At 47.5% G+C, this 14,698-nt stretch overlaps 1 protein-coding gene across 1 annotated transcript in view; it reads right to left on the reverse strand.

The window, feature by feature from the left end:
- PLXNB1 (plexin B1) overlaps positions 1-14,698 on the reverse strand; it is a 176,327-nt gene that overhangs the window by 25,026 nt on the left and 136,603 nt on the right. Inside the window, exons 21-28 of the mRNA XM_040359053.1 lie at positions 13,045-13,221; positions 10,045-10,193; positions 7,760-7,860; positions 3,154-3,371; positions 2,869-3,047; positions 1,505-1,571; positions 1,269-1,415; positions 943-1,120 (exon numbers count right to left, since the gene is read on the reverse strand). Coding sequence (XP_040214987.1) covers positions 943-1,120; positions 1,269-1,415; positions 1,505-1,571; positions 2,869-3,047; positions 3,154-3,371; positions 7,760-7,860; positions 10,045-10,193; positions 13,045-13,221 — 1,216 coding nt within the window. The remainder of the gene's footprint in view (positions 1-942; positions 1,121-1,268; positions 1,416-1,504; positions 1,572-2,868; positions 3,048-3,153; positions 3,372-7,759; positions 7,861-10,044; positions 10,194-13,044; positions 13,222-14,698) is intronic.

The following is a 14,698-nucleotide window of genomic DNA, read 5'->3' on the forward strand; positions in this document are numbered from 1 at the left end:
GGGAAAAAAAACACGCATGCCTGGAAACAATTTGTGTGTACGCGGCATTAGCGTTCTTGAAGGTATCATAGACTGCCAGGGGATTATGGTACACAAAGGCAGTAAACTCACACTATTACTTGGATCAGACATTCAAAAATAAACTTTATCACTCACATTATAAAATAACTTCTAATAGGAGTATATTTTTTACTGTAAATAAAGGTTATCGGAAAGCCTGCTCAATGTGGTATTGCAGCTTTATTACTTTTGTGATTGGTGGAATAGTGTTAAGCCGCGTACACACAATTTGTGATTGGTGGAATAGTGTTAAGCCGCGTACACACAATTTGTGATTGGTGGAATAGTGTTAAGCCGCGTACACACAATTTGTGATTGGTGGAATAGTGTTAAGCAGCGTACACACAATTTGTGATTGGTGGAATAGTGTTAAGCCGCGTACACACAACCGTTTTTCATGATGTGAAAAATGCAATTTTTTAAATTGGTCGTTAAAAACAGTCGTGTGTAGGCTCCAGAGCATTTTTCTCGTCGAGAAAAATGGGCATTAAAAATTTAGAAACTGCACTATTTTTTCTCGTCGTTTTTCACGTCAACGTTTTTCTCGATGTAAAAAACGGTCGTGTGTAAGCTTTAACGATGGGGAAAAAAACGCGCCTGCTCAGAAGCAAGTTATAAATGGGAAATTTGCATAATCAGCCCAAAGGGTGGCGCCATTCGAATGGAACTCCCCCTTTATAGTGCCGTCGTACGCGCTGTACGTCACCGCGCTTTGCTTGAGCATTTTTTATCACGATCGTGTGTATGCAAGGCGTCGAGAAAAACTTATTTTTTTTCCATGACATTAAAAACGGTCGTGTGTACTAGTGTTGTTGTTTAGTGTTGTTTTTCTTGGATTATTGGTGAGTTTGTAACCAGCCAAACTAAAATAATGAAACTCACCCAGGTCAAGACTTTCTGGATTGGGTCGGAGACAGCACGGGGTTCCTTTATACACTTGGTCCAGGATTTTTTCCTTCACTTGCATAATGGTGTCACAGTCCAGCAACTTCACAGGCACTCCTTGTTCCTCTTCTACCACAGCGTTGCCAGTGGAAGGTTGTATGATTGCATTCAGCGTCTGCAAATAAGAAACAGATGGGTGAATGCTGGACCTCCACCCAGGGCAGCTTCCCCTCCCGCCCACCCCTAGTACCGGCCCTGACCTCCGTACAGTGTGCTGGAGTTGTGGCATGGAAGGTTTGTATGTTAAAGAACTCAGTCCTTACCAGGGTCTTGTACTCCACATCATCCCTCAGAAGGCGGTTATCATTTAGTGTGTATTTGGCTTTTCCCGTCACAAGGTCCACTGGTCCTTTGTCCACCTGGTGTTTTATACCACGGAACAACATATACAGTGGCTCCCCAGCAGAGTCCTTGTATAGAAAGACGACAATTCGATTTAAATAACACTACATTATATTATGGAAGTATTGAATTTAGTAAATAAATCACCAGGACGTACCCTCACAAAGGAATATAGACAGATGGACATCCAGTTGGTCAACAGCTTCTCCACCACGGTTTCTGTCCTAAAGAGATCAACCATAAAAGTGAAAATATGTCTTGCAAATCCTATGGGCCAGATTCACAAAGAGATACGACAGTGTATCTACAGATACACCATCGTATCTCTGATTTTTACTGGTCCTATCTATGCACCTGATTCATAGAACCAGTTACGCATAGATAGGGCTGAGATCCGACAGTGTTACACTGTGTTACACTGTCGGATCTTTTTTTGGATTTAAAAATGGCGCCGGGGGCGTTCCCGCTGATTTACACTGAATAATATGTAAATCAGCGAGATACGCGAAATTCACTAACGTACGCGGACCCGACGCTGTGTTCTTACGTCGTTTCCGTAGCGCGGTACCCGTCGTATACTTACCCCTGCTAAAAGCAGGGGTAAGTATTGTTAAGTATGGCCGTCGTTCCCGCGTCGAATTTGAAATTTCCTACGTCGTTTGCGTACGCCGATTCACGAACACGCGCGTCGCAAGTCCCGCTCACGTCGCAACCACTGACGTCCTATTGACGTCAGTGGGAGCAATGCACGCCGGGAAATTCCCCGGACGGCGCATGCGTATTTAAATCGGCGCGGGAGCGCGCCTGATTTAAATAGTACACTCCCCCAGCCGCGGAATTAGAATTCCGCCGGGGGAGTTAGGATCCGCCGTCGCAAGTTTGGAGGTAAGTGTGTTGTGAATTTGACACTTTCCTCACAAACTTGCAAGGGCGGATCTTAAAACACATAGGTTACACGGATCTAAAGATCCGCTAACCTTTGTGAATCTGGCCCTATATGTTTAAAGTATCCCATTGCTGAAGGAAGGTTTGACTGTGAGGCTAACCCAGTGATGGCGAACCTTGGAACCCCAGATGTTTTGGAACTACATTTCCCATGATGCTCAACTACACTGCAGAGTGCATGAGTAGAGAGCGTCCTGCCACACAGATGTAGTTTCCAGGAGGGGGCGAGCACGTCACTGACCACCGCAGTAAAGCCTCCCTTCACGGTGGTCAGAAAAAATAAGACATGCAGGAAGTGAACAGAACAGAGAAGAAATAGAGCAACTTCTGAGCAAAAATGAACAATGAGGAAGTGAAAAGAGGAATGTCTGCAGGTAAAGGATGCTTATTATGAAAAAAAAAATTTTCCTTTACAACCCCTTTAACTCAGAAATGTCAGTGTTGGGTGGTATGACCCTTTAAAACAAATGCCTTCTCAATATTGTAACTCCACCCAAAAGCTGTTAATAGATAATTCATTGATGTAATCTGTTCATTGGGCCATTTTTGCTCAAAAAAAAGTATAAGAAAGCCTACCTTCTCAGCATAAGCTTTGGGTTCTTGGCCACATATTGTTCCACCAGATCATTAAGGAGGGTCTTCAAGATATCAGTGAAGTACTCAAGCTTCCCATGCAGCGACACAGTGAGCAGAGATGCCACATAAGCCCGATCTCTTGCCGAGAATGTACGTTGACTCTCCAGAGTGTGGATGAACTGTAAGGTCAAGGGTGGAGGTCAGCGGCAGAACATGACAACCTACAGTGACCTACCCATCAAGTGGGTTGGTGATGACTAGGAGAATGTTTCCAATGGTACATACTTTGGTGAGGAAGAGTTTGCTGTTGAGAAGGTTTGATAGCTGGATCAGCCCTTGCTCCACCGTCTGTCTTCGACCCTCTGGAACATCCAGATCCCTTTGAAGGGGAGAGTCCCGGTGACCAGGGAAGAAAATCCTCTCTGCGTAGGTCTTGTAATCCAAGAAAGGTATGCCTGTGCCAACCAAGTCGCTGGTGAGATCCATCATTTCTGTCATGAGGTCTGTGGACGCAGAACATCAAAAGAACACATCAGTGTGTATGCGGAGCACATATTCCAAGAATAACAACGCAAATTTAAAGTCTATGGCCCAGATTCACAAAGCACTTACGCCGACGTATAACAAATTACGCCGACGTAAGTGCAAATGTGCGCCATCGTATCTGTGCGCCAGACCAACAAACGCCTAAAACCAGGTTACACCCCGCCGACATATCTTGCTTATGCCGGCGTAGGGTGGGCGCACATTTAGGCTGGGTTCATGGTGCCGCTCCCATTGATTAGCCATTCAAACATGCAAATGAGGGAAATACGGCGATTCACGAACCTGCGTGCGCCCGACGCAGGCTACGCGAGGTGCGCGTAAGTTGTACGTCCGGCGTAAAGTTATTCCCCATATAGGAGGCGCAACCCAGCAGCAGACATGCAAAGGTCTGCACCAGGGAACACAAGCCGACGTATTTTACGCTGGACGTGTGTCTGGCTGGAGCGTAGTACGCAGTGATCCGGCGTAGTTTAGGCAGTTTTTCCGACGTGGTTGTGAGCAGGCGCAGGAGAATGCGTCCACGTCACGGCACATGCGCAGTTCGTGATACGTATCTGTCTAGCTCTCGGCCCATCATTTGCATGGGGTCACGCCTCATTTGCATGGGCCACGCCCACTTCCACCTACGCCTTCGAATCCCACGCTGACGCACCGTTGGGAGCACTGGCTTGCTGAATGCATTGCTTGCCTCTCTGCGCTGCGTTGGCGTAGCGTACATTGGTTACTCTACGGCGGCGTAATGTGCGCCCACACTCTGTGAATCTGGGCCTATACTGGGTAACAGAGTTTTTGGACAATATTCCACTAATTGTTAAAAAAATAAATAGCATGGAGTCACCAGCCCTTCTATTTCATCTATTTAAGTTTCTCAACCAATGCTCCTTGAAAAAGCTTTTAAAGCAGAATGACTCCTAAATGCTGGACTCCTTGAATAGAGAACCCCTTACCTCAAGTATTAAACCACAACTATTGCCAATTTAACGCTTTAGAACCCAGTCTATAAAGCTTATGCCCTAATTTCTCCGTGAAACTCTCATTCCTCCCCATGTTTGCATGTACATGTACATATGCGCGCATACTGTATAAGTGAGTACACCCCTCCCATTTTTGTTAATATTTTATTCTATCTTTTCATGTGACAACACTGAAGAAATGACACTTTGCTACAATGTTGTGTAGTGAGTGTACAGATTGTATAACAGTGTAATTTTGCTGTCCCCTCAAAATAACTCAACACACAGCCATTAATGTCTAAACCACTGGCAACAAAAGTGAGTGCACCCCTAAGTGAAAATGTCCAAATTGGGCTCAGCTAGCCATTTTCCCTCCCCGGTGTCATGTGACTCGTTAGTGTTACAAGGTCTCAGGTGTGAATGGGGAGCAGGTGTGTTAAATTTGGTGTCATCGCTCTCACTCTCTCATACTGGTCACTGGAAGTTCAACACGGCACAGAACTCTCTGAGGATCTGAAAAAAATTATTGTTGCTCTACATAAAAGATGGTCTAGGCCAGGGATATGCAATTAGCGGACCTCCAGCTGTTGCCAAACTACAAGTCCCATGAGGCATAGCAAGACTCTGACAGCATCTAGCATGACACCCAGAGGCAGAGGCATGATGAATGAATGAATGAATGAATGAAAAACTTATAAAGCGCGGCGCATGCGAACTGAATCGCTTCTGGGCGCTAGTTGTTCGTGTCTCATGACATCAAAAGAGCAGAGTTTTGATCTGTCTTCTGAAAGTCAGGTGGTTTTCCTCCAACCGAATGCTGGTTGGTAAAGCGTTCCATAGTCTAGGACCCTGAAAAGCAAACCTTCTTTCTCCTTCGGACTTATATTTGGTTTTTGGAACCCTGACCAGATTTTGGTCGGTGGATCGCAGAACGCGATTCGAATTGTGAGGTTCTATCTTGTCGCAAAGATATTGCGGAGCCTTCCCATGGATGCACTTATGTGTCAGGCAGAGTGCTTTAAATGCAATTCTGTCTTTTACTGGCAGCCAGTGAAGGGTTCTCAACGAAGGTGATGGGACTTGTAGTTTGGCAACATCTGGAGGTCCGCTAATTGCATATCCCTGGTCTAGGCTATAAGAAGGTTACAAAGACCCTGAAACTGAGCTGCAGCACAGTGGCCAAGACCATACAGCAGTTTAACAGGACAGGTTCCACAGAACAGGCCTTGCCATGGTTGACCAAAGAAGTTGAGTGCACGTGCTCAGCGTCATATCCAGAGGTTGTCTTTGAGAAATAGACGTATGAGTTCTGCCAGCATTGCTGCAGAGTTTGAAGGGGTGGGGGGTCAGCCTTTCAGTGTTCAGACCATACGCCGCACACTGCATCAAATTGGTCTGCATGGCTGTCATCCCAGAAGGAAGCCTCTTCTAATTATGATGCACAAGAAGGCCGCAAACGGCTTGCTGAAGACAAGCAGACTAATGACATGATTACTAGAACCGTGTCCTGTGGTCTGATGAGACCAAGATAAACTTATTTGGTTCAGATGGTGTCAGGCGTGTGTGGCGGCAACCAGGGGAGGAGTACAAAGACAAGAGTGTCTTGCCTACAGTAAAGCATGGTGATGGGAGTGTCATGGTCTGGGGCTTCATAAGTGCTGCCGGCACTGGGGAGCTACAGATCATTGAGGGAACCATAAATGCCAACATGTACTGTGACATACTGAAGCAGAGCATGATCCCCCTCCCTTTGGAAACTGGGCCGCAAGTCAGTATTCCAACATGATAACGACCCCAAACACACCTCCGAGACGACCATGGCCTTGGTAAAGAAGCTGAGGGTAAAGGTGATGGACTGGTCAAGCATGTCTCCAGACCTAAACCCTATTGAGCATCTGTGGGGCATCCTCAAACGGAAGGTGGAGGAGCGCAAGGTCTCTAACATCCACCAGCTTTGTGATCTCGTCATGGAGGAGGGGAAGAGGACCAGTGGCAACCTGTGAAGCTCTGGTGATCTCCATGCCCAAGAGGGTTAAGGCAGTGCTGGAAAATAATGGTGGCCTCACAAAATATTGACACCTTGGGCCCAATTTGGTTATTAGCAAGGTGTACCTATAAAAGTGTCCGGTGAGTGTAAAGCTTCTATACAACAGCTATAAACGTAGAACGTAGAATTTGTTATCACTATAGGAATTATTTTCGGGATGGTGATACTGCATACGTATTCCAGGTCAATGAATCAGAAAGAACTGAACCTACAGGTTTAGCATGGGAGCCAGTGAACTAGAATTTTCAGAACAAAATGTCAACAGTAACATTTTCCACACTTCCGTAGTCCAGGGTTCTTTCATAGCGAACCACTGACTGACACGCTGTACCACCCCCATCCAGTGGCGTAGCGTAGGGGGGGCAGGGGGGTCGTGGCCCTGGGCGCGACATTTAGGGGGGCGCAATTCCGTGCTTCCTTCTAATTTTCACTTCCTGTGTCCCCGATCTCCGGCCATTAGGAGGCTCGTCCATTAGGAGCACCCTGGCTCTGCCCCCTCTCTCCACACCACCCCCTATATGCAATGGATAGATTCATGCATAGAACAAATCTATAAAAGGCTGCCGTGGCCACCCCCTATTCATGCATTCAGGTTGTTTGCTGCCTCCCCCAAAGAAAACCCCACCAGCCGCCACTGCTTAAAGTCCAGCCTGAGCTCATTTGGCTTGGCTTCTCCTACGCGTCATTACAGAACATCAGATTTTCCAACTCATGCGCTGGAGGCGGGTAGAAGTCCCTTTTAATTTAAAGGGGTGGTTCACCCTAAAAACGACTTTTTCTTATTCCACTGCCCCCCCACATTACAATACGATTAAGGCTCTTATTATTTTTTTCATGCTGTACATACCTTAGTACAGCATATTCACCCGTGCATTTGGGTTGCGAGTCCCGCGGGAGTGGGCGTTCCTCACATGCTGGTGATTGACGTTTTGCCCAAAAACGAGCTCCCCCCCGTCGCGTAAGCCGCGTCACGATTGGCGAAAGGAGCCGAACGGCGATGCGCATGCGCAGTATAGCGCCGACTCGCCGTTCGGCTCCTTTGGCCAACCGTGACGCGGCTTACGCGACGGGGGGGGGGAGCTCGTTTTTGGGCAAAACGTCAATCACCAGCATGTGAGGAACGCCCACTCCCGCGGGACTCGCAAACCGGATGCACGGGTGAATATGCTGTACTAAGGTATGTACAGCATGAAAAAAATAATAAGAGCCTTAATTGTATTGTAATGTGGGGGGGCAGTGGAATAAGAAAAAGTCGTTTTTTAGGGTGAACCACCCCTTTAGGAATGTAAAGTTGCGTGTTTCACTCTACAGCAGCTTCTGGGACTAGAGCCCCCCGTGCATTTACCTGTGAATTCTTTCTTGCAGCGATCTCTCACACTGGTTTCCAGGTTTTCAAGCTGAATCTGAACTTTCTTATAATCCCTCAGTGCTTGCTTGCTCTTCCTCCTAAAAGCAAAATATTGTTCCTTGTTAGCCATAGATGGTCACAGGAAATAAAAAAATATGGCAAATACCTTACATTGGCTAACTGGATATAGATTGTCCTCTTCCTGCAAGTCAACATACAGAAGGAGTTTGCATTATACTGTTGCAGATCCCGCTTATCAAGGAGGAGTTGGATGACAATGTACAGAACAATGTAAGGAACAAGACTGCATTATATATGTACATTTTAATGCTGAGTTTGAGGTGTCTTGTTAACGGCTTGCCGACCGCGCCATGTCAGCCGGTGTCCCGGGATCGTGTTACGGAGCTGCAGAACAGGCGAGATGCCTATGTAAACAAGGCATCTCCCCGTTCTGCCCAGTGACAGGACAGTGATCGTCTGCTCCCCATCATCGGGAGCAGCGATCACTGTCATGTAACTTGTAGCCCAGCCCCCCCACACAGGGCCGTTTGAAGGAATTTGGGGGCCCCAAGCACAATGGGGGCCCCCAGCACCCCCCCCCTCGCGGGCAAAGTCTACGTTAGTGCTACACCAATTTTTTACACCCATGTTCCTATTCCCCCCACCCCCCCCCAGTCCCTATGTTTTTCTATTCTCACCTCCCCTTCTTCCATGTAGGCTGCTGCTGTAGCGTGGCCCAGCTCCTCTTCCTCCTGTCAGTCCGGTGTTCTATCATTATGTGTCCCCAATCCCCTATCAGATAGTGCCCGGGCCGGGCCCGGTACCGCGTGGTACAGGAGATTCCGTTTCCTGTGTTACCAGCCGGACTGAAAGGAAGTGAGTACTCAGTGTGCACTTCCTGTGAGTCCGGCCGGGAACAGGAAACTGAATCTCCTGTACCACGCACAGTACCCGACCGAACTGACAGGACTCCAGGAGGAAGGATGAGGAGCTCAGCCACGCTACAACCTGGGAAGGGGAAGTTGGGGGCCCCGAGCAATTGTTTGTTTTGCCTGTCCTGTAGCGACGGGCCTGCCCACACAGCTAGAATCACTCCCTAGGACACACTTAACCCCTTCCTCGCCCCCTAGTGGTTAACCCCTTCCCTGCCAGTGTCATTTACACAGTAATCAGTGCATTTTTATAGCACTGATCGCTGTATAAATGACAATGGTCCCAAAATAGCGTCAAAAGTGTCCGCCATAATATTGCGGTCATGATAAAAATCGCTGATTGCCCCCATTATTAGTAAAAAACACCATAAAACTATCCCCTATTTTGTAGACACTATAACTTTTGCGCAAACCAATCAATAAACGCTTATTGCGATTTTTTTTTACCAAAAATATGTAGAAGAATACGTATCGGCCTAAACTGAGGATTTTTTTTTTATATATATACTTTTTGGGGATATTTATCATAGCAAAAAGTAAAAAATATTGCTTTTTTTTTCAAAATTGTCGCTCTATTTTTGTTTATAGCGCAAAAAATAAAAACCGCAGAGGCGATCAAATACCACCAAAAGAAAGCTCTATTTGTGGGAAAAAAATGGTGTAAATTTTGTCAGTTAAAGCAACGCAGTGCCAAATCGCAAAAAAAGTGGTCATTTGGCAGCCAAATCCTCCGGGGCTTAAGTGTAATTTTGCATGTTTAGAAAAAAATGCCATGCCCAATTCTAATGCCGCGTACACACGATCATTTTTCGGCATGAAAAAAACGTTGTTTTTGAAAAACGTCATTTAAAATGACCGTGTGTGGGCTGCACGTCGTTTTTCAGGTTCTGAAAAAACGAGCAAAAAAAAAAAATCGAGCATGCTGCATTTTTAACGTCGTTTTAAACGATGTCGTTTTTCGTGTTGTAAAAAATGATCGTGTGTGGGAAAAAACAACGTTTTAAACCCGCGCATGCCCAGAAGCAAGTTATGAGATGGGAGCGCTCCTTCTGGTAAAACTACCGTTCATAATGGAGTAAGCACATTCATCACGCTGTAACAGACAAAAAAGCGCGAATCGTCTTTTACTAACACGGAATCAGCTAAAGCAGCCTAAAGGGTGGCGCCATCCGAAAGGAACTTCCCCTTTATAGTGCCATCCTACGTGTTGTACGTCACCGCGCTTTGCTAGATCATTTTTTAAAAACAATGGTGTGTAGGCAACGTCGTTTTAATGATGAAATTGGGAAAACGTCGTTTTTTTTCCATGCTGAAAAATGATCGCGTGTACGCGGCATTAGGCTTACATACCTGTAGATTAAGACGATGATTAATACGATCAGCGCTACAAAAGATGCTCCAACTCCAAGGCTGATCTGAGCCTCCAAGGGGAATGTAAGTTGGCTTTCTGTATCATACTGCACTTTACCCAGGACTAGGTTTATCCCTCCAATTTGTACCTGGAAAGACATAGTAAATATAGTTAGCGAGATTACCATATAAAATCAAGATCAAAGCTTGATACAAAATCATCAGTGTTATCGTTCAGCTGGCGTATACTAATAGGGGGTAGCAGCTGTAAGGAGACCAAAATGCCAGACCAAACTTTCCTTCAACTGGCCATGCGCCCAATGTCTTCCTGGATACGTAGTATACATAGTATACTGTGTACTCGGCTCGGCTACGCTCGCAGTCACGCCCAGTCCTGCCATTGGACCTGTGTTATGTCCATCATAGGAGCCGGGCCAAGGGGCGGGACTGCGAGAGGAGCCGGGAGGAGTCGAGTACACAGGACATCCGGCTCTATCTCGGCGGCAACATTTAAAAACGATAAAGCTTAAATTTTGGGCAAGGCTGCAGATGGACACTGGGGACAGGCTGCAGATGGACACTGGGGACAGGCTGCAGATGGACACTGTGGACAGGCTGCATATGGACACTGGGGACAGGCTGCAGATGGACACTGGGGACAGGCTGCAGCTGGACACTGAGGACAGGCTGCAGATGGACACTGGGGACAGGCTGCAGATGGACACTGGGGACAGGCTGCAGATGGACACTGGGGACAGGCTTCAGATGGACACTGGGGACAGGCTTCAGATGGACACTGGGGACAGGCTGCAGATGGACACTGGGGACAGGCTGCAGATGGACACTGGGGACAGGCTGCAGATGGACACTGGGGACAGGCTGCAGATGGACACTGAGGACAGGCTGCAGATGGACACTGGGGACAGGCTTCAGATGGACACTGTGGACAGGCTGCAGATGGACACTGGGGACAGGCTGCAGATGGACACTGTGGACAGGCTGCAGATGGACACTGTGGACAGGCTGCAGATGGACACTGGGGACAGGCTGCAGATGGACACTGGGGACAGGCTGCAGATGGACACTGAGGACAGGCTGCAGATGGACACTGGGGACAGGCTTCAGATGGACACTGGGGACAGGCTTCAGATGGACACTGGGGACAGGCTTCAGATGGACACTGTGGACAGGCTGCAGATGGACACTGGGGACAGGCTGCAGATGGACACTGGGGACAGGCTGCAGATGGACACTGGGGACAGGCTGCAGATGGACACTGGGCACAAGCTGCAGATGGACACTGGGGACAGGCTGCAGATGGACACTTGGGACAGGCTGCAGATGGACACTGATCATTCTGCAATGATGGGCAAGGATGCAGATAGACATTATTAAGGCTGCATTGATGGGCATTTAAAATGTAAGTTTTTTTTCCTTAAAATTCCCACCTAAAAGTTTTTTTCCTTAAACTTCCCTCCTAAACATGGGGTGCGTGTTATACGCCGATAAATATGGTAGGTGTTTGCTGCCAAACACCACTTGGATATTACAAACGTGGAACATGGTTGTTCATGACCTCTTGGCATGATGAAGAATACCTCCCACTCCTCACCTGCCTTGGAAGTACCTGGTGTCTAATATAACATAATGACGAATATTCCAAAACCTAACCTACCTACATCTCATGTAAAGGACCACCTAAATCCACAGGGCTCTTGATTTGCTTCACAGTCTACACAAATGGTATGTCTACCCTTGGGCATGGCAGGCCAACAGGGGCAGCAGTCTAAGGCCTCATGCAAAGTGCTGCTCCTAAGTATATATTAAATAAGAATAAGTTAAAATTATGGCCAATGAAAAAAATAAACGGCCAAATCCCAAATGCTGCTAAACTCTGCTAAATTCACCTAAACTGGTTTGAGAAAATGCAGCTTAGTTGAATTTTTAACGCTGATTGTCTGTTGTCAGTGGGCTAGATTCAGGTACCTTTTGCGCATTATTTACGGAGGCGCAGGGCAACGTTTTTGCCCTGCGCCCCCGCAAATTTGCTGCGCTGCCCTTGATTCACGGAGCAGTAGCTCCGTAAATTGCGTGGGCGCGCCGGCAAAATGCCTGGCGCAAGCGCGCGCAATTTAAATGATCCTGTAGGGGGCGGGAATCATTTAAATTAGGCACATTCCTGCGCCGAGCATAGAGCGCATGCTCCGTCGGGAAACTTTCCCGACGTGCATTGCGGTAAATGACGTCGCAAGGACTTCATTTGCGACGTCATTTACCGCAAGGACTTCATTTGCATCAAAGTGAACGTGAATGGCGTCCAGCGCCATTCACGATTCACTTACGCAAACTACGTAAATTTTAAATTTCGCGACGCGGGAACGACGGGTATACGTAACATTGGCTGCCCCTGCTAATAGCAGGGGCAGCCTTACGCGAAAACCGCCGTACGCAAACGACGTAAACTGCGTACGCAGGGCTCGCGTAACGTTGTGAATCGGCGTTAGTATGCAATTTGCATACTATACGCAGAGCACAACGGGAACACCACCTAGCGGCCATCGCAAGAATGCAGCCTAAGATATGAGGGCATAAGAGCCTTATGCCACGCATATCTTAGGCTGCAGTCGGCATAACGAGGTTCCTGAATCAGGAACATTCGTTACGCCAGCGCAAGTAAGCAATTGCGCTGCGTAACTATGGTTACGCAGGCGCAATTTCTCTCTGAATCCGGGCCAGTGTTTACAATAAGCCAGTGTGCATGAGGCCTAAATGCTACCACTAACAGCACAGAAAGTAGAAAAGTTCTTGGTCCAATCCTACCCAGATAGGTCAAGCCTGAAGTATCTACCATCATTGTTGAAACAGACTGGTTGAATTTTGGTGTGGGCGGCATTACAAAAAAGTAAATTTCATGATGCATTCGTGTTTCTGAGAACACAGGACAGTATACGACAGCAAATCGCAAGTAACGCTGCAGCTGGGCTAGGTAAGTGATCTTACTGTAAACTCAGGTAGAGAATCCACTCCTTCCCTCTTGGATGGATAACGGGTGGACGGCTGCTTCTCTGGTGGTTCACAGTACAGGTGGTTACTTGTCAGAGTCTTCACCATACACAGCCCATCCCCGATCATCGCAATCATCTCTTCTTTGGTGATAGCCAGATCTAGATCCTCACCCTGGAAATAAAAGATCGTGTCAGACAGTAACAAGATTCACTCTCAGGTGCTTCCTTAAATTGGAATATGGGGATAACCCTAACTACTCTTAAATCTGTCTCCTCCTGCCTCCCAACACCTATACCTACTAACCTGTGTAAGAAAGTTCTGTATATGTTTATATATATATATATATATATATATATATATATATATATATATATATATATATATATAAATTATTTTTTTAAAGAGGAAGTAAAAAATCAGAAAAAAAACCTCCACTGCAACAAAAAGGCATAATGAGCTAGTATGCATAGCATACTACTCATTATGTATTACTTACCTGAGATCGAAGCACCCGCAGCGGTGCTCGTTCCTCTCCTCCATCATCTTTCCCTGAGTGTCTTCCTCGTATCGCAGCTCCGGCGCTGACTGGCCGGAGCCGCGATGACGTCACTCCCGCGCATGCGCGGGAGTGACGTCATCGCGGCTCCGGCCAGTCACAGCGCCGGTGACTTGTCGTTAAGGTTCCCCTATCGAGATGGTTCCTGTAAGGACTGTGCAGGCGCAATCTTTGCCGACGGAAATCTCCGAACCTCGGCCGGTGCATTGCCACGAAATGAGATTTGCCATCGGATGAGATGGTCCGCCTCCATCACATCCTATTGGCTCACTCCTGTCACGTGACATATTTAAACGTCAAGTATCGACGCGAACATCAGTCTCAGCTAGGCTATCATAGGGAGAGGATCTCCTCTCCCTGTGATAGCTGAAGCTGCACGGAGCTGGTGCACGGAGCTATTTGCGTAGTGCTGCGCCTGCGCACTACTACTTTACCTGCACCCGATGCTCTACTTTCTGTTCCCCGTTCCCTGAGCCTTAACGGGGGACGGGGAGTAGAGCTGCGGGCGCGGGGTGTAGTTAGCACTGGCGGGAGGCACGCTGACAGCGCTATCGGGCATTGGGATCCCGATAGCGCTGTGGATCTATCGCGCTCGCGGGGAGGCATGACAGCGCTATCGGGCCGAGGGATCCCAATATCGCTGTAGATCCCGAAGTGACATTGTAATGAAGGAGAACATTTATTAGCCTGACATTGTAATAAAGGAGAACATTTATTAGCCTAGTAAATGTATGAGCTTCTGTGGCCCGATTCCGCTCACGGAAACGGGCCACAGAGGCCATGTGAGCTCCGTGCACCAGCTCCGTGCAGCTTCAGCTATCACAGGGAGAGGAGATCCTCTCTACATGATAGCCTAGCTGAGACTGATGCTCGCGTCGATACTTGACGTTTAAATATGTCACGTGACAGGAGTGAGCCAATAGGATGTGATGGAGGCGGACCATCTCATCCGATGGCAAATCTCATTTTGTGGCAATGCACCGGCATTCAGGCTCATTCCTTAACATCCCCGTGGATTGGAGGATGTTAAAAAAAGAGCAAGGAGGCCACTTTCCTCAAATTCCACGTCGCCTTGAATGCCGGCCTAGGTTC

Source organism: Rana temporaria, chromosome 7, assembly GCF_905171775.1.
Source record: "Rana temporaria chromosome 7, aRanTem1.1, whole genome shotgun sequence".
NCBI classification, from domain to species: Eukaryota; Metazoa; Chordata; class Amphibia; order Anura; family Ranidae; genus Rana; species Rana temporaria.